The sequence below is a fragment of the Amblyomma maculatum genome, chromosome 1, assembly GCF_055883805.1.
Source record: "Amblyomma maculatum isolate TAMU_Amacu chromosome 1, ASM5588380v1, whole genome shotgun sequence".
Lineage (NCBI taxonomy): Eukaryota > Metazoa > Arthropoda > Arachnida > Ixodida > Ixodidae > Amblyomma > Amblyomma maculatum.
In genome coordinates this window covers 133,471,091-133,497,026 of record NC_139344.1, presented here as the reverse complement: position 1 = coordinate 133,497,026, position 25,936 = coordinate 133,471,091, and the positions used below count along the sequence as shown (strand labels likewise).

Here is a 25,936-nt window from a genome sequence, read left to right as displayed (position 1 = left end):
AATGCAAAACAAGGCCAGCAATGAAAACAAAACTAACCAGCACGTGGGCGTCGATGTTTCAGCCTGGTATTCGTCACAGTCGCTGTCATAACTGAGTTCTGACGGTAAAAGCAACATGTTGAGACTCGCTGCTGCGTGGGGTGTTGGTAAAATAAATGGCAAACTAGGTGAATTCACAAGATTTGCAATGTTTTCGAGCTAGTTATTTTTGTTTTAGACTTAGATGCTATGCACCTTTGGAACGAGTTCAAAAAATGGTGCTTTGAAAGAAAAAAGGAAACAGCGTTGAAAACTAAAGTTCAGTTGTCTGATTACATGCCGGATAGCACAGTGTGTCCTTAAGCAACACAGACTGAAATCATCACATGAAGTTACAGTTAGCAGGCTAACGATGTTCAATGGGTGCAATAGGGAAGGAGTTTTAATCGATCAACAGCACTTTATTCTTTTTCTATGTATGTTTCATAGTCCATTTTTCTGACTTCACATATACTTGCGCTCATACAATGCCTTGCATGTCTAAATGGACAAATACTTTATTTGTTTTCCAGCTTACGAAGTTTTATGCAAGCACTAAATCCACTACTATTGAACATACACAGCATAGCTGAGAAAAGTGGATAGACTGATGTTACACTCTGCTTCAATCCCCCCCCCTTTTTTTTTGCAGTCAGCTTTGATAACCATGTACTGCCAGCAGCAAAAGCTTGCGGGATCTCCAGCACATGGCAGAGCGACAGAAAACTGGTCTGCTGCGCCATCTGCCGCAATCGTGCTCAATGCCGAGACTAACGGAAACTACGTCTGGAGCACGCTTTGCGCACGCCTGACCTTCCTTCGCCATCAGGCATGCCTCATTGCTTGCTTCCCCGGATCCGCTTTTGAGGCTCGTTGCCGCCCTTGAATCGCTATGTCACCATCGTTGCACAGGGCGCAGTGCGAAAGGCACCGGTGCACTCTGCCCGTCGCACTGCCAAAGTAAAATCATTTAACTGGCGGCGAAATTCACATAGCGCCTCAGCAGCTTCCGTGAGTCTGATAAGCATGTCACAAGGAAGCAAGCGACGAGGCATGCTTGATAGCGAAGAAAGGACAGGCATGCGCAAAGCGTGCTTCAGGGGCAATTTTCGTTAGCCTCGTCATTGGGAGGAATTGTGGCAGATGGCGCAACTGTGCAGTTTTCTGCCGCTTCGCCACGCGCTGGAGATCCTGCAAACTTTCACTGCTGGCAGTACATGTCATGACAAATCATCCACTTACCTGTTCTGGTGTAATATTTTGCCTTAGAATTAGTTCTGTGAAATTTGGGCCAAGTATTGTGCATTTTGGCTTGTCAGTTAATTATCTCTGATTTGCTAGGCTGGCTGCAGTATTGGGTATTCATTTGATGTTTTGTTTCTTGTTTAGGTGTGCAAAGTGTAGTGTGTGACCATGTTGCCAGCCACGTTGGGAAGCTTCAGGGAATAACGAACCTGATCAGAGGCATCCCTTTTAATGTTTCAAGAGGCCGTGTTTATGTCCCATCTGAGCTCATGGCCAAGGTAAGGCATGATTTTATAAATTTACTATAGTTGAATGCATCATGGCCTGGTCACCCCAAGAATTCTTAATGTGTTAGACATCATTGGGAGGAGTTTGACATCTCGTGTAGCGTAACAATTTAGTAATAAAATATGGCTATGAGTCATGTTTATATACGCAGGTAGTGAAACCTAGTTACACTTTATTTTTCTAAAATAGGCATTATTGCATAATTGTAACAATGTGTAGCATTCTGTAATTCAGTAAAATATTTTTAATTCAGTGTTTAATGGACCAGGAAAAATAACCAAATTATCCAAAAGTTGGAAATAACAAATGGCTCCTCAATATTTCCAGAAGCCATTCTCATCCTAGTAAATTTATTTGACCTGAATCAAGGTGGCGGTCGTCTGCTTTTGAGATGAAAACTGCACGGCAGCGATCATTTTTCTGAATAACGTCAGGGGCATTACTCAGGATTGTTAACAAAACTGTTACAATATGGTAAACGCCTCCTCACAAGCAGCATCATCGCATGCGATCAGGTGCCACCACCACAAACCCCGAGCCGCATGTGGTAAATGCACAGTTGATGCAGTTTTGCACAGAAAAGGATCGGAAGAATCGTGTGATAGAACCCAAGGAAGCACGTCGGTTCAGAAGCGATGAAATGCTTTCTGTTCATCTGTTAAGAATAGAAATTGAAGGGGCTAAATAGCTCTTCTGCGTATCCAGTTTATTCTTATTAAAGGGCAACTTTGGGTTTTTTTGTAGCATTTCAGATTTATAACTGCAACAGGTACAAGTGCAGACAAAAGTAAATGGAGTTCACTATTGCTATCCAATATTTTGCATGGGTGCCACATTGCAACTGCCAGCTATAGTATGTGCATGCTGGTAGTGAATGTTGGTTCAATTTCTCATGGACAAATGATGTTTCTATCGTCTCCGATAGTGCTGCATGAATATGCTGTGAATGTCGTGTAAGGTCACTGTGGTTCATGGTCACTGCAAAAAGTTTGTCTCTACCTTAGGACATTTAAGTGGGGGCAGATTTATGGAAGTGAAAAGTTTTACACAAGAAAACCCCAGTTTTTTTCACCAACAAGAGACCAAAAGTGACCCTCTAAGTGCGTTCCATCAATTCACCCCTGGTCTTAAGCTTATGTTTTTGCTCTGAGCCCTATAGGGGACTATTCGAATGGTCTCACGTTGTTAAGACGAGTAAATATAAAATTAGCACTTCTGAATTTGCATTTGTGCGGCATTTTTCTTTTTGTTGTATGTTAGGCTTGCTTGTGTAATGAAGTGATAACTTATAATCCTATTAGTGGTGTAGGCTTTTTGGCATGCATCCCCACTTTTTGTCACTTTGCTGTTTCGCTAGAATGATTACTGGCTATTCTTGTTGTCCCTTTTCTTCTATATAGCACAAGGTGTCTCAGGAGTCAGTTGCACGTGGGAAAGGAGACTTGAAGGAAGTGGTTTATGACATTGCTTGTACAGCTCATCAGCATTTGGTCAAGGTAAAGATTGCTTTTGCTCACTGCTACTTTTTTTTTTTTCTTCTGCTATGTTAAAGAATTTTTGTCAAGTTGGCATTCATATCGGAATGCATGGGACAGTTGCACTATAACCTTTTGCTACCTGCTCATTGTACTGTATTTAGAAATTCACTGCTGCAGGAAGAGGTACATTTCCAGCTGTATGCCATCACAGCCCAGAATGACAATCTACCCACCACATGCATTTCACACATTTCTGCAGCAGTGTTAAAGAAATGTCAGATTAAGCTGTGCTGTTGTTTTTGAAGTGAAAGGTTTACTACTGCAGGTAGTTCGAGCCAACGTTAATAGAACTAAGATCAGTTGCCAAACTGAGAGCTGTTTCGCGGCGCCGCCACCGCTGGCTGCTTTTAGTGGCGCTGCAGTTCTACCAGGCTCTCGTCGACCCGAACGTGGGTTGAACACGTGCAGTGCGGGCAGCATGAGTACAGTGCGTTCCCGACTCGGCTGCTGCAGTGATCGTTTTTTGTGCTACCTGTGCTAGCATGCAAAGTTGAAGGGGCTACAGTAACCATGCCGACGTGCTGCGTGCCGGGCTGTGCGAGCGGTTACAAGAGCGACAACACTGACAACACAGCGAGGCGTTTTTTTCTCGGCTCCGCGTGACGCGGATCTCCGTGCGGCATAGGACCGCGCGATTCCGCGTGTTGACAGGAAACTTTCTGACAAATCACGTGTGTGCGATCTTCATTTCTACGATGAAGACATACTGAAGACGTACAGTCATATCATTAATGGCAAGGAAGTAAAAATCGATAGGGGCAAATGGAACCTCGCTGAAGGATGTGTACCGAAGGTTTTCCCTAACTGAAAAGCGCTCACTTGTCCCTGGAGTGCTCAAGCACCCTTCAAGCTCCCTGACTGAACTGGTGACTGGCATCAAGTCCGTGGTCGAGCGACAAACAAAGACAGAAAAAGTTTTTGGAAATCTGTTCTGGTTAATTGTTGACCTGCTTTTGAGCAGGAAGCTACCCCGAATAGGTTGTAGCCTGCACAGTTCACTGTGCAAGTGGCGAAGTTTTATTTGGTAATGCGGATGCATTTTTACACACGATTCCTATCCGAGAGGAGCAATGTGAGTAGTCAGGTTAAAAATGCAAGGAAGAAGTCTCGCCTGCTGTAATTTGTGCATTCAGTAAAGTGTGAAAACGTGCTGTGAATAAAATGTAAAATTACATTTACTTGTGTATCTATCTGTAGCCCACTGCGTGAAAGGTCGCAAAAAAAAAAAGTACTTGCGACGCGGGCGCAGGCCAGTAACGATAAACCCACAGTTGGGAATCCCAAAAAGACTAAATTTTATTGTCTCGAGTTGTTGGCGTCTAACCTCCTGTGTAAGCTCTCTTCTCTTGCTGGAAGAAAGAAACCGACAACTCAAGAAGCAGAAGTTCGCTCTTTTCGCGGCACAGATTGCGCGCGGCGCTCGGCTAAAAGTCACATGCATGCTTATTGACGAAATGAATGCAATGCGCAAAATTCGCTTATTCCGTTAAACTGCACCACAGACAATGCGGCTCTCTGCTGCAAAAACGCTGGTATTTTTTTATTTTTTTTGTTAAACATTTGCACATGCATGCGGTTGAGCAGAAACTGCAGAAACATACTTCGAACTGACGATGAACCTTTCAATGATCATATCTCTAACATTATTGCACGTTTCTCATATGCCACTTCGGTGAAGAAACTAGCAAAACAACTTTCCTAAAAAAAAAAAAACCAACGGTAGCGTTGCCTGAGCAGCGCTCACCTGTATCGCTCGAGTTGCTGCTGTAAAGTTTTGCAGCATGCTCGCCACACACGGTTCAGACTTTATTGGTGACTGTGAGTAATTAACGATAAGTACGGCATTTAGGACACCAAGTAATTTAACATTCCCGAATGCTACATGCTACGCCGAACGGTCGGGCCCGCAACGTTTGATTGTGCTTCGACAGCGGCCAAGCAGCGGCTAGATAGAGCCTGTTTCGACGGCAGCGCCACCTCGCGTTAAAATTGACGCGCCGCTTCAGCAGCATGGAGAACCCGGAGAGTTTGGCAACTGATCTTAGTTCTATTAGCGTTGGTTCGAGCTGTCTGATATGCATGGTTTTCACCTTGAGGGAGATTTAGAGGTCAAACTTCTGTATCAAGCCTGGGGGTCGCCATTGACTTTGGGGCATAGTCTGTAAGCCACCAAGTGGCCCGTGACCACTGTCAAGGCCAAGGCAACGTGAGGTGACGTCAAGGTTAAGGTCACGTGACCTAATGGTCGCCATATGATTGCAGCATAGCCATGTAGGCTGCCATGTGGACCGTGACCACTGTCAAGGTCAAGTAAGGCGATGTCAAGGTCACATGACCTGGCTGTTGTCATGTGACTTTGGGGAATAGTCCCTGCAGGGGTCATCTGTTTGTGTATAATGTGCGACACCACGGACCCCAAATATCCATACTTAGCTGTGCGTGACATCGCCGTGTCTGGGGAAAAGGGGATCCTGGTGGTTAAGCTGATGCTGAGTGTTTGGACCTTTAAGGTCCCTCAGCAGAGGTAACACACCACTTTGGCCCACGCTTCCCACAGACCCCCGCAGGGGGCATCTGTTAAAGCAGATGTTTGCGTGTACTGTGCGACACCACGGACCCCGAGCACCCACGCTTAGCCGTGCGTGGCATCGCTGTGTCTGGGGAAAAGGGGATCCTGGTGGTTGAGCCGATGCCGAGTGTTTGGACCTTTAAGGCCCCTCGGCGGAGGCAACACACCACTTTGGCCCATGCTTCCCACAGACGGCACCTCCGGGCTGACCCACCCGGGGGAAATCGGCAGTCGCCTTTTCCTATCCTCCCCTTCATCTTTCACGTTCCTATCTTCTATCCTACAACTCTCCTGTCCTCTACTCTCTTCCGGTTTTTCCTTACTTCCAGGTGGCGAGGGTTAACCTTGTGTGGCTGACTACCCTGAGTTACGCCATATTAGGTTATAGTTACGGTGTACAGCTGACGTGGACAGGACTTGCCTGCCAATTCCTGCCCCGTCCCCTCGTTGGGCTCCATGGTGGGTGGCTGGCGCCGCGGCCGAACATCATACATTATTTATGGCTTCTTCCTCCAAACAAACTGATCGCCTTTCCAAGAAAAGGCGGACCGATGTATCAGCCCAGTTCTTTTCAGCAAAGCATGACACTTTCCCTAAATATCATGTGATCCACAGTGAAAGCCCTGCCAAACAAGCTCGGCTAATATCCCCCTTTGCAGTATCTAGGTCTCTCACAACCATACTAGGCCCAGGATACAAAGTTAGTAAACTGGCTAGCGGGGATCTCCTGCTTGAGCTGCAAAGCAAACTCCAGTACAGCAACCTTCAGCAACTTACAACATTTGGGGATATCCCAATAACGGTCAGTGCTCACAGATCCTTGAACACAGTCCAAGGCGTGATATCAGAGAATGACTTCCTGTCACTCACCGAAGAAGAACTTCTTGAAGGTCTTTCTGAGCAAAATGTGATCGGTGTACACAGGATCAAAATCCGGAAGAACAACCAAGAAATACCAACAAAGCACATAGTTCTGACTTTCAACTCCAGCAAACTCCCTGAATCCATTGAAGTCGGTTACATCAAAGTAGACATCCGGCCCTACATTCCAAACCCTAGACGTTGTTTCAACTGCCAAAGATTCGGTCATGGCTCCCAGAGCTGCCGTGGCCGACAAACATGTGCAAAATGTGCCTCAAATGAACACAAATCTGACGAGTGTGAAGCTGCGCCACACTGCGCAAACTGTGCAGGTGAACACGCCGCGTACTCACGGTCATGTCCTTCTTGGAAGAAGGAGAAGGACATCATTACCATAAAAGTCAAGGAAAACATAACGTTTAAAGAGGCACGACAGCGATATCTTGTTAAACAGGGCACTTTTTTGTTCACAGCCAAACCGAACTATTCCAATGTGGTGGAGCATGGGGGCAGCACACCACAACAGGATTTGGTCTCCGCCGAGGGTAAGCCTCAGGCAGGGCCATTCTTGCCCCAGGCAGAAGCAGCGAAAGCTGCCCTGCCATCGCAGAAACAGGGCACACTGGCCCCAGAGCCAACAGCCCAAAAGGCTTCTCCCCCAGAAGGGAAGCCTGCAACCAACACTCCTAACTCTCCCCAAACGTCCAAAGCCCCTGAGGCAATGGACACAACCCCTTCCTCGTCCACGCTGCAGCGGCGGCATAACTCTCTAGAAAGAAAACGGAGAGAAAAACCTCGTATAACAGGACCAGAAAAACCTGAAACCTAAATTCAGGTACATTCCAAAAAAAAAAAAATGGCGTTCCTCATACACTGGAACTGCCGAGGTCTCATAAACAACTACAACGATATAAAAGACATTTTACATTCATTTTCTCCTGTAGCCCTTTGCCTACAGGAAACTAACTTAGGACCACACCAAAACATTTTAAAAGGACACAACGTTTTTCGCTGCGACCGAAAAGAAGCAAATAGGTTATCTGGAGGTGTCGCTATTGTAGTGCAGAATGGAGTAGCAACACGTGAAATTAGCCTCAAAACCAAGTTCGAAGCTGTTGCTGTCTCTATCATTCATTATAAAACAATAACTATATGCTCACTGTATCTCCAACCGCACCTAACTGTAACCCTTCATGATCTGGAAGAGCTTTTAGAACAACTGCCAGAACCATATCTGGTTGTTGGAGATTTTAATGCGCACTCCACTTTTTGGAGAAGCGATCAGACAGACACTAGAGGTCGTATATTAGAGGATTTTATATTATACAATGATGTCTGCCTGCTAAATACAGGAAAGCATACATACTGCTCCCCAAGCACGGGGAAAATGAGCATTTTAGATTTATCATTTAGCTCCCCATCAATTTTTACTGATTTTAAATGGGACGTCTTTGACAATCCTCTAGGAAGTGATCATTTGCCTGTCATTATCAGCCTAACACCCTCACCCTCCATCACTCTAAACAAACCCAAGCGGTGGAAGCTGCACCTTGCGAACTGGGCTCTATTCCAGTCTGAAGCCAGCCTGGAAAAGGTCTTTTCCGAAAAACTCAGTGTTGACGAGATAAATGAAAAATTTACGGCCTGCATCATTGACGCAGCACTTGTAGCTATACCACAGTCTTCAGGAGTGGTACTGAAAAATCGCAAAGTCTGGTATTCTCAGGAGTGCAGAGATGCAAAGAAGAAACAAAACAAAGCTTGGGGAACCTTTCGCAGGTACCCTACAAACGAAAACCTCGTAAAATTCAAACAGGCGAAAGCTAGGGCACGGTACATCCGCCGAAACGCTGAGAAGGCTTCTTGGCAAAAATACATATCATCAATAAATAGCTCAATCACATCAAAAAAAATGTGGGAGCTTGTTCACAAACTGGATGGCAACTTCTCCCCGTACACAGTCCCCTTTCTAACATCTCCTGGCACCCAAACAAACTTACAGGAACAGGCAGATATTCTAGGCGATCATTTTTCTGCAATTTCAAGCTCACTACACTACCCAAAATCTTTTATAACATACAAAAACAAGGCCGAAAAACAAAAACTGCCAACAAGTGGAAGTATTAATGAAACATATAACAAGTTAATAACACTACAAGAAATAAACACTGTTCTATCTGCCGGCAAGAAGACTGCACCTGGCCCAGATCAAATTCACTATCAGATGCTAGCACATCTTTCTACACCTGCATTAGAAGCACTTCTGAAATTTTTCAACAAAGTATGGGTATCCGGGAGTATTCCTGAGGCCTGGAAAAAAGCTATTATTGTGCCTTTCCTGAAACCAGGAAAGCCACCAACGGCCCCCAGCAGTTATAGACCCATAGCTCTCACAAGTTGCCTAGCAAAGTCTTTTGAAAGTGTTCTTAATACCAGATTAGCCTTTGTCCTTCATTCCCAAGAACTTCTAGACATACACCAATGTGGGTTCAAAACAGCATGTTCTACCACGGACCATCTAGTCCGCCTTGAAAACACTGTTCGTGAAGCATTTATTCACAAACAGCACTGCCTTGCCGTCTTCTTTGATATGGAAAAGGCGTATGATACTACATGGAGGTTTGGCATCCTCCGTGACCTAGCATATTTAGGCATACGTGGTAGGATGTTAAACTGTCTAAAGGACTTCTTGTCAAATCGCTCATTCCGTGTGCGTTTGGGCTCAACTTTTTCAAAGAACTTTGTACAGGAGAATGGCGTACCACAGGGATGCGTCTTAAGCACAACTCTCTTTATAGTAAAAATGAATTCCATAAGCACAGTTATCCCGAAATCCGTAATGTATTCAGCTTATGTTGACGATCTACAGATTGCATACACATCCTCTAACGTATCTACATGTGAGAGACAGGTGCAGTTGACCATAAATAAACTAGCAGCATGGGCAGACACAAACGGATTTCAGTTTTCTCCTCAAAAAACAGTGGCTCTCCTATTCTTTCTCAAACGAGGCTTACAAACAGATCCTACACTACACCTGAACAAAACGAAATTACCGGTGAAAAACGAACACAAATTTCTAGGCGTAACTTTTGACAAAAAACTCACCTTTCTTCCTCATATAAATGTCCTGAAGAAAAAGGCTTCCAAATCTCTAAACATACTAAAAGTTCTTTCCCGTAAACACTGGGGCGCTGACAGGACATGCCTTAAACACATTTACAGATCTGTCGTACGCTCCACCTTAGACTATGGCTGCATAGTGTATGGGTCAGCTAGACCATCATATTTAAAAAAACTAGACCCGGTACATAACACAGGACTTCGACTCTCATGTGGAGCATACCGAACTTCTCCTATATCCAGTCTGCTTGTGGAAACAAATGAACCTCCTCTTGAAATCAGAAGAACTTCACTTACATGTGCCTATATATTTAAAATCAGATCTCTGCCAAAGCATATCTGCTATTCTCTAGTAACTAAATGCCCTTCTAGAACACTATTCACCAACAAACCCAATGCAGTGAGACCACTGCTCCTAAGATTTGAGCAAATGTGTCAAGAGGTTGAGCTACCGGATTGTTTACCTAGCATTGCCAAAAGACCTAACCCTCTGCCTCCTTGGTACCTGGTCCCTGAAGTTTGCGACCTCTCTCTTACACAGTTCCAAAAAACAATAACCCCACAAGAGCACTTCATACAAGAATTCCTTCAGCTGAAAGAAAAATACAGTAACTTCACAGACTTTTACACGGATGGCTCGAAAACAGATCATTATGTCGGAAGCGCAGTTGTTCAAGGCGAATGGGAGGAAATAATGAGACTTCCACAGTGCGCGTCCATCTTTACTGCTGAATGCTATGCTGTCTCTGTTGCCATAGAGAAAATAATGAAAGAAAACCTCAGGAGAAGTATTATTTACACAGATTCCCTAAGTGTAGTCACAGCCCTTCACACAAGAAATGCAGTTATACCAATACTTGGAAACATCATACACAGCATAGCAACACTTACAGATGAAGGACGAAGCATAAAAATTTGCTGGGTACCCAGTCATGTAGGAATCCGAGGTAATGAAAAAGCAGATATGTGCGCTGCCAAAGCTCGAGACAAGAAAATAAAACAAGTGCAGATACCATCTCAAGACTGCATGAAATTGGTACAGAGTAGACTGATAAAAAAATGGCAGTCCACTTGGAACACTGAAACAAATAACAAGCTACACCTCATAAAGCCTGTAATAGAAGAGTGGAAATCGAGCACCCATCTTGAACGTTCCAAAGAAGTGGCTCTATGCCGTCTTCGCATAGGACACACACATTTAACACATAGTTTCATTTTAACTAAACAGGATAAGCCCCTGTGTGATTCATGCGGACACGAGCTAACAGTCATCCACATTTTAATCTCATGCAGACAACTTGAACAACTGAGGAAAAAACATTTTACACAGTTTTACAAACAACACATTCCTCTTCATCCAGCTTTGCTTTTAGGTGAAAATGCGCTTGTTGATTTGCCCTGTGTTTTCAGGTTTTTAATAGAAGCAAACGTCCTAAACAGAATGTAAGATTAAATTACATAAATACAACACTCTTAACCATGAAATTGGCGCATGATAGCCTAAGTTGCTTATGCGCCACTAAACCCAACACAACACAACGCTTCCCACAGACAGCACTTCCAGACTGACCCACCTGGGGGAAATCGGTAGTCGCCTTTTCCTGTCCTCCCCTCCATCTTTCTTTCCTGTTTTCTTTCTTACAACTGTCCTGTCTTCTTCCATCTTTCACTTTCCTGTTTTCTTTCTTACAACTGTCCTGTCTTCTCTTACCTTCTTCATCTCTTCCTACTTCCAGGTGGCGAGGGTTAACATTGTCTTGCTAACCACCCTGAGTTACGCCATATTGGGTTATAGTTATGGTGTACAGCTGGTGTGGGCAGGACTTGATTGCCAATTTCTGTCCTGTCCCCTCGTTGGGCTCCATGGTGGGTGGCTGGCACCGCAGCCGAACAATATACATTTTTTATGGTTTCCTCTTCTTTTTCAACTGATCGCCCTCCTTCGAAACGAGAGTACACCGACCAAACTGCCCAGTTCTTTTTGAAAACAGAGCACCATCCCACACTTTCATGTAGTTCATAGTGTGCACTCAGAAAAGGCAGAAAGGTAAGTATCGCCATTCATAATTGCGAAGACACTGACTGAGGCAAGGGCTACAAGATCAAGAAGCTTGCAAATTGAGACCTGCTTTTGGAACTTTTATATCATCATCAGTATGAGAAACTCTCAGGAGTCAATGCTTTTAGTGACATCCCAGTTGTGATTAGCCCACATGTTCTTTAAATACTGTTCACGGTGTTCTTTCTGACCATGACGAAGTACATGACAGATGAGGAACTGCTGGAAGGGCTGAAAGAGCAACACTTAGCAAATGTATACGGAATAAAAATAAGACATGACAACAAAGAAATTGAGACTTTGTCTTTACCTTTGCACTGAGCGTGCTCCTTGAGTCTGTGGAGGTACGGTACACAAAACTCAACCTGAGACCCTAGATCCCGAATCCACGACGCTGCTATATCTGTCAGAAGTATGGTCACGGTGCACAGAGCTGCCAAGGTCGACTCACTTGTGCAAAGTGCTGCACACGAGCACCAAACGATGACTGCCAAACTCAACCCCATCTCTGTGCAAACTGTCAGGGCAACCACCCTGCCTATTCGCGTAGCTGTCTGGTGTTGAAGGCCGAAAAAGACATAATCACTCTAAAGGTAAAGGAAAACATCACGTTCAACGAAGCATGCAAACGATTTTCAATCCAGCACCCTTCCTATTCCGCTGTGGCGCAGCAGGGCGTGGCACCACAGGAGTCTTCAGCACCTACCCAGGCCACACAAAATGAGTCTGGGGTGGTGCCATCTGCGCCACTGGTGGAAGTAGCTGGTGCTGCTCCACTACCCCCAAAACAGGCTGCGCTGGCCCCCAGGTCAGCGGGCCCGAAGGCCTTGTCCCAAGGGGCAAGGACTAAAACAAGTGCACCCGTGCCTTCTGCACGAACGTCCAGCACATCTGAGGATGTGATAGACACATCTCTCTCCTTGCAGTTGCTGATGCGACGGCAAAGCTTTCTCGAGCGCAAAAGAAGGGACAAAGTCCCAATAACAGGTCCAAAGGACCCAACTACCTAAATGTTTAAACTATCCCCAACTAATATTTTACCATGGCATTTCTAGTTCACTGGAACTGTCGTGGACTTTTAAACAACTACAGTGACATAACAGATATATTAGATTTGTTTTCCCCAGTCACATTGTGTCTCCAGGAGACAAACCTTGGACTGCAGAATAAAAAAAACATCCTTAAAAAGCATCAAGTCTTTCGTGGCGACCGACAGAACCCACGCAGATTCGCTGGAGGCACTGCTATTGTGGTCCAAGGTGGTATTCCAACTCGAAAAATCGACTTTAAAGCCTCATGCGAAGCAGTTGCAGTCACAGTGCTCCATTTTAAAACCATAACAATATGTTCCATATACATTGAACCTCATCTAACCACCACACTGCACGACTTAGAAACTCTTGTAATACAACTACAAGAGCCATATCTTTTAGTTGGGGATTTTAATGCTCACTCCTCTTTTAGAGGAAGCAGACAAACTGACGCCAGAGGTCAGGTTTTAGAAGATTTTATTCTGTGCAACAGTGTCTGCTTGTTGAATGTGGGGACACACACATACTGCTCTCCGAGCACTGGCAAATTCAGCTGCCTAGATTTGTCTTTTTGTTCTCCAAGTGTTTTTACCGATTTTAAATGGGATGTTCTTGACAATTCCTATGGGAGCGATCATCAGTCATTATCAGCCTAGCGTCATCGCCATCAGTCACACTAACAAAACCACGGCGCTGGAAGCTGAATTTGGCCGACTGGGCGCTCTTCCGTGAAAATGCTGCCCTAGAAGAAATCTATTCGGATGTCGACAAATTAAATGAAACCTTCACAGCATGTATTATTGTCGCCGCTCACCTAGCCATTCCTCAAACTTTGGGTGCGGTGAGACAAAATCGTAAAGCGTGGTATACCAAAGCATGGGGAATGTTACGCCACTACCCAACACATGAAAACCTGATAAATTTCAAGAAGGCAAAATCTAAATCACGGTATATCCATCGCACAGCTGAATAACAATCATGACAGAGGTATGTATCTTCCATCAACAGCTCGGTTACATCCAAAAACATGTGGGAACTGGATGAAAAATACTCCCCCTTTACAGTTCCACTTTTGACTACCTCTGGCACACAAACCAGTATAGAGGAACAAGCAGACGCATTTGGAGAATACCGTATACACACGTGTAATGGCCGCACTTTTTTTTTCCGAGATTGGGGTGAAAATCAGGGAGTGCGGCGATTACATGAGAAAAAAGACAGCGAAAAAAATTATTTGCGGTGGTATCTGCCTTTATTATTGTCAAAAAAACTCCTCGTCCTCCTCCGCTAAATAAACTCGTCGGAATTTCAGGCTCGTCCCGTGTCCAAAACATCACTCCTCGTCGTCGTCGTCCTCCTCCTCCGAACTCATCGAGATTTCAAGCTCGTCCTTATCCCAGATGAGGTCATCCTCCGTACCGTCCAGCCTGTTTGATATCCCTGTCACCTTGAAACTTTTTTCCACAGTCTAGAACGAAATCGTGGCCCACGCTTCGAATATCCAGTGGCAAACGGCCACAAGCGATGCCCGTTTCAGTCGGCCAGTTGAAGTCTTCTGGTGGAGGGCCGTTGCCATCCACTCACTGTATGCACGGCAAAATCCACACTTAAAAGGGCGGTTTACGGAGACGTCCAGCGGCTGAAGCATGCCGGTCATGCCTCCAGGTATGATGGCCAAGTCCGTGTTAGATCTTCAGCTCACGAGCGTAGAACAAATCAGGGCAGCGATGCGTTCCGATTGCGAGATCGCATGTGATATGCTTCGGGCGATCGAGGAAATGGCTGTAAAACGGAGGAGCGAACAGACTTGGTTTGGATTGGATTGGATTTGCTGGCCTCACCCTTTGTAACGGGCGGGCATCGCTGCGGCTAGGAGTGCCCCCTTTGTAACGGAGGTGGTGGCCGCTGCCCCCATGCTCGACTTTTTTTTTTTTTTCCTCAAGTATTTTGTTCTTAATTCTTATTGGCAATTCTACTTCTAACCTTACGCTTCATTTTGGTTTTCACTTGATTTTTGGGCCCCACCTGGCGGCAGTAACCACAAAACGTTCCGTATTTCTTGCACCGCACAGTAGACAGCACTGCCCAACTTCTTGAAACTCATGGTGCGGCTTTTACTCGGGAAATTTTTTAAAAGTTTTTTTTCCCAATTTTCTTTCTAAAGTTCGAGGTGCGGCCATTACATGCGTGCGGCCATTACATGCATGTATACGGTATTTTGCTGCAGTTTCAAGATCTACACACTATACACAATCTTCTATAAAGTATAAATCAATAGCTGAAAAACAAAAACTCCCGATGACTGGTAGCATAAATGAACCTTTATGCTTTAATTACACTAGAAGAAATACACAGAGTACTGTTAGCTGGCAAACACACTGCACCAAGATCCGATGATGTTCACTACGAAATGCTAGCCCATTTATCAGAAACCTCTGTAGAAGCACTGTTAAAACTCTAACAAAATGTGGATATCCGGGAAAATTCTTGAGACCGGAAGAAGGCCATTATAGTGCCACTTTTGAAGCCTGGGAAGTCGCCAAATTCTCCAGGCAGTTATAGGCCAATAGCCCTGACAAGCTGTCTTGCGAAGTGCTTTGAAAGTATTCTAAATATAAGATTGATGTTCGTCCTGCTTGACATGCACCAGTGCAGCTTGAGGAAAATACAGTTCGAGAAGCATTTCTGCATAAGCAACACTGCCTTGCCGTCTTTTTTGACCTTGAAAAAGCCTACGACACCACATGGAGATTTGGGATCCTACGAGATTTAGGAGCTTGGAATTAGCGGCAGGATGCTAAAATGTCTAGCTGACTTTCTACATAAACGATCTTTTCAAGTAAGTCTTGGTTCCATCCTTTCTAAAAACTTCGCACAAGAAATTGGTGTGCCCCAAGGGTGCATTTTAAGTACCACACTTTTCATAATAAACATGAACTCTATAGCGAAAATAATACCGAAGTCCATTATGTACTGTTACGACCAAGCATCCGCAATTGCGCGCTCTATTGTTCGCCTGTGGGCATGGATAAGTTTTGTGAATATGTGGTGATGGTCCAATGGCTCTAAGTGAGCCTGTTTCCAGGAATCCTGTTTTGTAAGCATGTTTTGCTTTGTGGACAACCTGCAAATGCCAAATTGACCTTGTCAAGAGAACGTCTGGAAAAACACAAAGAAACGTCCCCCTGCGGGAAATAGCAGGAAGTGCTTTCTTTCTTTTGTTCACCCTTCCAGTCGAGAAGTGCTATCCTCCAGTGATGAATGCCTCCTATCCAAAGGAGACGACAGAGTGACATGTCCGCTGACGGGCAGGACAAGAAAGGAGCATGACTCATACGGCCATTAAGTGATTTCCCGGGAATGCAGGAAAGATTTGCAATTGTCGAAAAGGGACAATGTTGGGAGCCCTATGCGGCGCCACGTGCACTCGGGTTTCTGAGAAGTAAAACCCCTTTTCAGAACCAGCCTGTGGTTTCTTTGCTGAAGAATAGAAATGTACCTCCTCTCCTCGCCGTTCCCAAGCTTTTCCCGCCAACAAGTGATCACGCCCAACGAATGAATGCCGGACCAGTCAGTGCTTCAGACCATCAGTGCAGTGATGTGTTCGATTGGATGCCGATACCTGAGGGGCGTGCCCTGGATTTGGTTGGTCAGCATCTTCAGAGAGGGGCTGGACATAGGGGGGGTTTTAAGGACGCTGCAGAGCACGAAATGTCGCTCTGGGCCCTGGGTAAACGGCTCATCCAGTCGCTTCTCGCTATGAACTCTTAACGCTTGTCATTTTGCTGATGTACCCTTCTTCTTCATGTAAATATTCTTGTAAATACGTTTTCTCAAAGTGCCAGTAAACCTGCTTGTACATATTTTACCAACTTCGAAGATTCAGTCCTTCTTCAACCCGGAGTCTCTGCACGCTACCAAGTGAAGGCCGGGTCGCCATAGCCCCAGCGTCACGACAACTGGTGGCAGCGGTGGGATCTGAATCTACAAGCCCCAACACTGGTGACCAGCGTTGGGATCTGAATCTACAAGCCACAACATCTGATGACTGGAGGTGGGATCTGAATCTACAAGCTACAACATCTGGTGATTGGAGGTGGATCAGAATCTGCAAGCCACAACATCTGGTGATCTGACGTGGTATCTCAAGCAACAAGCAGGAGCAACAATCGGCCAACAAGAAAGCAGCTCGGAACATCGATCGCATGTGTGGGTGAGTGCTTGGCTTTTCTTCTGATGTGGACCAGGTTCTAGAACAGGGTTAGATTTTAGAACTGGTAAAAAGTGTTGAAACGCCTTTAGGTTTGGTAGTTTGCACTGTTGTTTTGGAAGTAGCCGACACTCGGAGCGATCATGGACCTACAAAAGCTGCAGAAACCGGACCTGTTGCTATTGTGTGAGGAATTGGGAATTGATACAAGTGGTTTGGCACGAAAACCCTTGATTATAAAGGCAATCACTGATCTGGGAACCGATGATGAGGAGCTCAGTGAAGCATGGAACCTCATCGGGCAAAAAAAGGAACAGCTCAGACAGCAGAAAGAGCGGGAAAAAGAGGAAAGGGAGCGCGAACGTCAGAGGGAAAAAGAGGAAAGGGAGCGTGAACTTGAGAGGGAAAAAGAGGAAAGGGAGCACGAACGTGAGAAGCTTGAGAGAGAAGCAAAAAAGCGGGAGCTAGAAATTGAGCTCCGGAAATTAGAAGTAGAGTTGAGCAAGAGGTCGGGCAATTGTCCCCAGCTAGCGGTACCTCTTCTCAACAAGGAGGCAGATTTCAAGATGTCAAAGTACATGCAGCCATATGTGATATCAGGGGATATCGGTCTGTATCTGGCTAACTTTGAGCGAACCTGCGAAAAACTGTCCTTCCAGCGAGACACTTGGTCTCAGAGATTATTGACTGTTCTGCCCTGCGAGGCAGCGGAGGTTGTCGCGCGGCTAAGCAAGGAGGACGCGGACAACTACGAGAAGGTCAAAGCTTGCCTTCTGAGAAAGTATAGGCTTAGCGCCGAGGCGTTCAGACAACGTTTTCGGAACGCTACTAAGTCCAGAGACGAGAGTTACCCTGAATTCCTATACAATTTAAGAGTTAATTTGGGCGAGTGGCTAAAGAGCACTGATTCCTACAGTGATAGGGACGCTGTAGTCGAGCGAATTCTTTTGGAGCAGTTTTATAGCTGCCTCCCAGAAAAAGAAAGAAATTGGTTACAGGACCGAGGCGACATTAAGTCGGCAACTGAAGCTGCCGAAGTCATTGAGGAGTACGCTTCGCGCCGACAATTCAGCAACCCAGCAGTGGATAGGCTCCGCAATCCCAAGTTGAGTGTAAATAACCGTCAGAAAAGGCACTTTGCTAGATTTGCAAACGAAGAAAGGAAGGCTTCTTCAGGCAAACGCCCTAGAAAGGACGGCAGTGAGAAAAGTGGGGAAGTGACCAACGCGCAGAACACAAAGAACAAGCTTGGGGCTAGGAAGCCGCTCACATGCTTTAGGTGTAATGAGCAGGGTCACATTGCCGTCAACTGCCGGAAAGAAAAGATTGCTTTCTCGTATATCAGGGACTGCGATGAAAATATGCAGCTTTTAGAACCCTACCTGCATGACCTAGTAGTCAACGGGAAGCCTTGCAAGGTACTGCGCGATTCGGCCGCAACGATAGATGTTGTCCATCCGGCGTATGTGTCGCATTCCGACTATACAGGACAGTGTGCGTGGATCCGCCAGGTAGTGGAGGAACAGAGTGTGTGCTTGCCAATCGCGAACGTGGTCATCAAGGGCCCTTTCGGCGAGTTAACAACCGAGGCTGCCGTTTCAGAAAAGCTGCCTAAGTGCTATCCGTATTTGTTTTCCAACAAATCGGACATGCTACTGCGAAAGAGGGGCATCCTTTTCGGAGACAGTGTTGTGCAAGCATTAACACGTTCAAAGGCGCGAGAACCAGCTACGCTGCTCATACCAGAAAAATCCACAGCGGAGGAAACGGCAGTTAAAACAGTGGTCGATGCGGAAGATAGCGGGTCAGAAAACTTGGAGAGCGAGGCATCTCAGATAAGTCAACTAGAAAGTGAGCTTGATAAGACACGGAATGAGGACGTTCTAGAGAGTAACCTCTTGCCGCCGGTGTCTAGTAATCTCACGAGACTTCTAAGTGGAACCCGAGAGGACTTAGCTATGGAGCAAGCCAATGATCCCAAGAATAAGCTCGAAGTACAGTGGGAAGGACCTGCTGAAGTCGTTGCAAAGCTTTCTAACACTAACTACGCAGTGAAAATTCCCGGTAGGCGTAAAGAAGTGCGCATTTATCATTGCAATCTTATGAAGCCTTATGTGCAGAGGGAAGCCGTGGTAAATCTAACTTTAAACCTTCCCGAGGAGATGGGGGACAACTTGATTTGCCTCAGCGGAAAAGGAAGCAACGCTCAGGAGCTTCTCAAAAAGACGGAGCAGAGAGGAGAACTAAAGAAATCCCAGCTGTCCGATCTGGGCGAAATAATAACAGAGTTTGAGTCCTGCTTCGTGGACAGGCCAGGCAGGACTGATTTGACTGAGCACGATATTGAGCTGACTTCAGACGTGCCAGTGCGATCAAGGTGCTACCGATTCTCTCCAAGGCAAAGAGAAATTCTGGATAGGGAAGTAACTCGCATGCTGGAATTGGGAGTAATAAAACCCTCGGAAAGCGATTATGCTTCGCCTATGATCTTAGTAGAAGCTCCAGGTAAAGACCCTAGGCCTGTGGTAGACTACCGAAAGCTAAATTCTCTCACCAGGGATCAAGTGTATCCTATTCCGAATATTGAGGAGAGAGTAGAACAGGTCAGTAGAGCGGCATATGTGACTACGCTGGACCTTACTCGAGGATACTGGCAAGTACCGCTCACTGAACGCGCCAGCAGATACGCGGCTTTCGTCACTCCGACGGGCAGCTACCAGCCAACAATGATGAGTTTCGGGCTCAAAAATGCTCCATTTTGTTTTTCCCGACTCATGGATAGGGTTTTAAAGGGGTGTGAAACATTCGCGGTGCCTTATTTAGACGACATTGCGGTTTTTTCCGACTCATGGGCGGACCATATGGTACATCTAAGAGCTGTACTGAGCCTTTTGCGTCAAGCTGGACTAACCGTAAAGGCCGAGAAATGTTGCCTGGCAAGGGCGACCGTGGACTACTTGGGTCACAATGTAGGTCAAGGTTTCAGGAAACCCAGCGAGATTAAGATTTCTGCGGTAGCAGACTACCCGCGGCCGAGCACGAAGACGGAAATTCGAGCATTCCTGGGTCTGACTGGGTACTACAATCACTACATCCCTAACTATTCATCTTTGGCTAGCCCTCTGACCGACGCTCTCCGCAAGACAGAACCGACAAATGTAGTCTGGGACGAACAAAAGGAAGCCTCCTTCGTAAACCTGAAGGCTGTGCTGATTAGCCGTCCGGTATTGCGAGCTCCAGACTATGGCCGAGAATTCACGGTCCAGTGTGATGCCAGTGATCGAGGGTTAGGTGCTGTTCTCTGCCAGAGAGATGACGACGGTAATGAGCACCCCGTGCTCTACTTGAGCAGAAAACTGAGTTCTAGAGAGAGGGCTTATTGCGCGTCAGAGAAAGAATGCGCTTGCATTGTATGGGCCATTCAAAAATTGCAGTGTTATCTTGGAGGGGCCAAATTCACCGTAGAGACGGACCATTGTCCCCTGGCTTGGCTGCAAACTGCGACATCGAAGAACAGTCGCCTTCTTAGGTGGAGCTTGATTTTACAGCAGTACAATTTTGAAATAAGATACAAAAAGGGGAAGTTAAATGGGAATGCGGACGCGCTTAGCCGCTCTTTCTAAGCGGTCCGAGATGTTCCTCACCATGTATCCAAATTGATAATCAGGTTTTTTTTTTTTCGTGCGCTTGTATATGTGTGACTATGTAAAGCAGCACGTTTGGTTTTCTAGGAATACGTGGGTCCTGAACGTCTTGAGAGTGGGCTTTTCTCGAACAACAATGGCAGTTTTCTTTTGACCTGGTCTCTTCAGACGGGAGCCGAGTGCTTGCTTCGACATGTGGTTGAGTTTCAGACAGCTCGAGCAATTTGGCCTACAACAATCAAGACAACGCGACAAGCAACAGCGAGCTTCAAGCGTTCACGTGCAGGCCATTAAGTCGTCTCTTCATGCAGCAGCTGGGACTGCTGCCCTCCGAGACTCTTCTGGCGGGGGAGGAGGCTGTTACGACCAAGCATCCGCAATTGCGCGCTCTATTGTTCGCCTGTGGGCATGGATAAGTTTTGTGAATATGTGGTGATGGTCCAATGGCTCTAAGTGAGCCTGTTTCCAGGAATCCTGTTTTGTAAGCATGTTTTGCTTTGTGGACAACCTGCAAATGCCAAATTGACCTTGTCAAGAGAACGTCTGGAAAAACACAAAGAAACGTCCCCCTGCGGGAAATAGCAGGAAGTGCTTTCTTTCTTTTGTTCACCCTTCCAGTCGAGAAGTGCTATCCTCCAGTGATGAATGCCTCCTATCCAAAGGAGACGACAGAGTGACATGTCCGCTGACGGGCAGGACAAGAAAGGAGCATGACTCATACGGCCATTAAGTGATTTCCCGGGAATGCAGGAAAGATTTGCAATTGTCGAAAAGGGACAATGTTGGGAGCCCTATGCGGCGCCACGTGCACTCGGGTTTCTGAGAAGTAAAACCCCTTTTCAGAACCAGCCTGTGGTTTCTTTGCTGAAGAATAGAAATGTACCTCCTCTCCTCGCCGTTCCCAAGCTTTTCCCGCCAACAAGTGATCACGCCCAACGAATGAATGCCGGACCAGTCAGTGCTTCAGACCATCAGTGCAGTGATGTGTTCGATTGGATGCCGATACCTGAGGGGCGTGCCCTGGATTTGGTTGGTCAGCATCTTCAGAGAGGGGCTGGACATAGGGGGGGTTTTAAGGACGCTGCAGAGCACGAAATGTCGCTCTGGGCCCTGGGTAAACGGCTCATCCAGTCGCTTCTCGCTATGAACTCTTAACGCTTGTCATTTTGCTGATGTACCCTTCTTCTTCATGTAAATATTCTTGTAAATACGTTTTCTCAAAGTGCCAGTAAACCTGCTTGTACATATTTTACCAACTTCGAAGATTCAGTCCTTCTTCAACCCGGAGTCTCTGCACGCTACCAAGTGAAGGCCGGGTCGCCATAGCCCCAGCGTCACGACAGTACTCAGTTTACGTAGACGACTTGCAAATTGCATGCACATCATCAAATGTAGCAACATGTGAGAGGCAGATTCAGCTAACTGTAAATAAACTGGCATCATGGGCAGATAGGAATGGTTTCAGGTTTTCCACGCAAAAATCTGTGGCTGTTCTCTTTTCTCTTAGACGAGGACTGCACGTTGACCCCACCATCTGCCTAAATGAAATCACACTACCAGTAAAACACGAACACAAATTTCTAGGTTTAACTTTTGATAGGAAGCTCTCTTTCCTTCGTCACATAAACATCCTGAAAAAGAAAGCTTCCAAATCTCAATATACTCAAAGTCCTCTCACGCAAACACTGGGGGGTCTGGCTGGACGTGCCTTTTGCACATCTACCGCTCAGTCATTCACTCCTGCCTAGACTATGGCTGCATAGTATATGGGCCAGCAAGTCCTTCATATTTGAAGCTCTTGGACCCTGTACATAATTCAGGTTTGCGTCTTTCTACTGGTGCTTGTAGGACATCACCTCTCACAAGTTTTTATGCAGACACAAACGAACCATCCCTAGAACTTAAAAGGACTATGCTCACGTTTTCATATACAGTAAAACTTCTTTACAAAAGACACTCAAGAGACCCGAAAAAGATGTCTCTTGTAAGCAAGGTCTCTTGTAACCAAAAATTCTGAAAGCACTGTGTTGATCAGTTTACTGCACCTCGCATATAAATGCATTCACACACATTAACAGGAAATTGTTCAGGAAAGCTTAAAGAAGTTATTCATACTAGTATGTATATTTGTGAGGGCAGAGTGTATTCCTTCCCAAATTCTGGAGGTAAAGCACTTCACTTTGCAAGCCTTCCTGTTGCTGTAATACCTTTGAAGTATTCTTACATGCTCGTCACCCTCAGATGCTGACACTTTTCCTCTGAAATGTCCTCATAGTTATCCTCTGTGGAACATGTGCCATTTACTTGCGCGAGAATTGCATAGTCTGTAAGCTCTTCGGGAGCACACAAGATCCACATCTGCAGATATGAATTCCTCAAAAGATTCTGGTACCTCAACAGTCTCTTGGATGCTTGCCCAAGCTTCATCTTCTAGGAAGCTTTCCACAGTATCTATGTATGGGTCCTCTTACATCATGTCATAATATTTAAAGCCTGTTTGTCTGAAACAGTTTTACACAGCTTCATTTCTCAGGCCATTACAGACACCTGAAATCACCTGAACAGCAAACTTCGCATCAATTGCTCTCGTACAGTCTTGCTGCCTGTCGGGCAACAGGCGTTCTACCAACCTTGTTTTGTGCAGCAACTTGACAGAGTGCATATGTCTTTGTCTGTTGGTTGAAGGTAGGGTGTGGAGTGGGAAAAATAACTTTGGAGGCTTTGATCACGAGAACTTTGGTGCTTTTGGTGCTGCAAGAAGCATTGTTCACAAAGAGAAAAACATTAGGATTGTAAGCTTTCATCTTGTGATCAAATTTTAACAGCGAGGAGTTGAAAATGCTGGATGCCATTAATACATTTTGATTTGCTTGGTAGGTGACAGTAATGCGATGCCAGTGGCTGAAACAATGGGCTCGTTTTGACTTTCCAATCATGGGGAAGCACTCCTCAGTTCCTGACATGAACAAAAAGGATGCTGATATGGAACAGAATTTAGCTAACGGGAATCTGAAGTGCATCATGTATGAGTTGATACGCTTCAGCTCCATTGCATGAGCACACCTGGGTTGCATCTCTTCTAAATTAGTGAAGAATTTACTCCAAGGACCTGATAAAGTTGTCCTTAGTAACCGAGTGTCTCTTGTAACCGTGTCTCTTGTATGCAATGTTGTTAACATGGCAGACATAGGAAAACCTACCAAACCATTTTCAAATGCCTCTTATAACCGAGTGTCTCTTGTAACAGTGTCTCTTGTAACGAGATTTAACTTATCCTGAAAATATGTGCCCTACCAAGACATATAAGCTACCGCATTGTCACTAAATGTGCCTCCAGAGTATCGTCCAAAAATAGGCCTCAGTCAGTCAAACCCTTGTTACTTCGATTTGAGGATAAATGCGAAGAATTGGGAATACTAAATGCTCTCCCTAATATTGCATCGAGACACAATCCACTGCCTGTTGTGTGCGATTTCACACTAAAACACCACGTGAACACATCCTGCAAGAATTTCTATCTGTTAAAGAAAAATAGTACAATTGCACACAATTTTATGCGGATGGATCCAAGACAACAAAACACGCTGGAAGTGCAATAGTGCACGGAAAATGAGAAAAAACGGTGAGATTACCTCAGTGTGCAAGTATTTTCACAGCTGAATGTCATGCTCTGGCTGTGGCTATAAGCAAAATAGTCAAAAAGAACGTTACAAACAGTATTATATACAGTCGACGACCGATTTTTCGGACTCTCAACGGATCACGCAAATGTCCAAAAAATCGGGCAGTCCGAAAAACAAATGTGCACCAAAAAAGCTCAATTTATTGCCTATTACAGTTGAACCCGGTTATATCGAACCCGGATATATCGAATTTTGGTTATATCGAACTCACGGAATATCCCCTTGAAAATCCCATGTAAAACTATAGGAAAGCCGCGTCATATATCGAACTTAATTTCACCGGTCGTTCGATATATCGAACTCCGCACCACGCACTGGAAAATGTGCCTTCCCCAAAAACGATCGCATCACCCTTGGCCGTTTGCCGCATGACGTTTTCAAGCCACGCGCGGAAGGAATGAGAGGGGACAGTTCGGCGACGGCTGGTCTGGGCAGCGCCGCGCCCATTCCCCAAAGGCGCGCATCTGCAATTATCGTTTCCCGCGCGCCAACACATGACGTTTGCAAGCCATGTGCGTGGGTGTGCCCATCCTTTTGCCGAGCTATCTCTATCCTTCAGCACGCGCTATGCATGCGCCAAGCCAGCTCAGCCCGTTTTCAGACAGGCGTCGGATGTTTTCTGCAGCATTTGTTGCGAACCCTCTGCGCGCGGCGGCTGACGTGGCTATGGCGCCTGCGGACGTTAAAAAGTGACAGCTCTCGCTCTGTGTTTTTTTTTTTTTTGCGAGTCATCCTTTTCTATCGTTGTGCTGTTCGGACGTTAAAAAGCGGCAGGTTTTTTTTTTTTTTTTTTTTTTTTTTTTTCGGGAGTCGTTTATCCTTGCATGTATGAATCAACGAAAGCATGCGTCAGCTGCTGTGATCATGAGGCACGATAAATCGAACCAGGCTTGTGCAATCAAGCCTTCACGGGCACTCTGCCAAGTTCGCTCCCCGCCACCGCAGGAGCTATCAAAAGATAAACGCGCCCCAACGTTATCGCTGCGCAGCCTCTTGGCACGCTGCCAATGAGCTGTGGATGAGACGACCGAAACGGAGTGACGCGCGCCATCGACATGCAAGCGAAAACGCTCACGATTTCTGCCGCGGCGACACAGAAACCTTGTTTTGAGCTGCCGCGGTGGCTCGAGCGGCGAGAGGGACGCAGTTCCAACAAGTTTGAAATTTTTAGCTCTGTCGCAGAGATCGCTCAATCGCTTGCATGTGAGCGAGCTGGTCTTAATGCTTTTTTTTTCTTCGAATTCTCGGGTGCAAAAGTGGAGGGTGGGTTCATTATGCGAGTGGGTTGATTATGCGACAAATACGGTATCGTTTTTTTGCATCGTAAGGGCCGTCACAAGCCGATTTTTGTATATCGAATTATCGATATATTGAACTATTTCGCGATCCCCTTCGAGTTCGATATATCCGGGTTCGACTGTATTCACTTTGAGGCTGGAAAAAGTCATGAATGCTTTTATGCACCACGCTCCGCTTCCGTGCTAACAGGTCCACCTGAATTTCGCTTCCATCAGCTCAGCTTGCGTCGGCTGCGCTGCTGCAGGTGAGTTAGTGTCGTCGTCGTTCTCAGACTCCACAAGCACTTGGCGAATAATTTCTGCATCTGTGAGCCCAGCGCACAGTTCCAACTCGTGGTCCATGTCTGTGAACTGTGAAAATGAGACGGC

At 45.8% G+C, this 25,936-nt stretch overlaps 1 protein-coding gene across 2 annotated transcripts in view; it reads left to right on the top strand.

Moving 5' to 3' along the window:
* The window catches only part of sicily (NADH dehydrogenase (ubiquinone) complex I, assembly factor 6 homolog sicily), a 47,227-nt gene that overhangs the window by 6,113 nt on the left and 15,178 nt on the right, over positions 1–25,936 (top strand). For both annotated transcript variants that reach the window (XM_084589017.1, XM_084589015.1), the window contains 2 exons: positions 1,408–1,541; positions 2,952–3,047. In XM_084589017.1, coding sequence (XP_084445143.1) covers positions 1,408–1,541; positions 2,952–3,047 — 230 coding nt within the window. The remainder of the gene's footprint in view (positions 1–1,407; positions 1,542–2,951; positions 3,048–25,936) is intronic.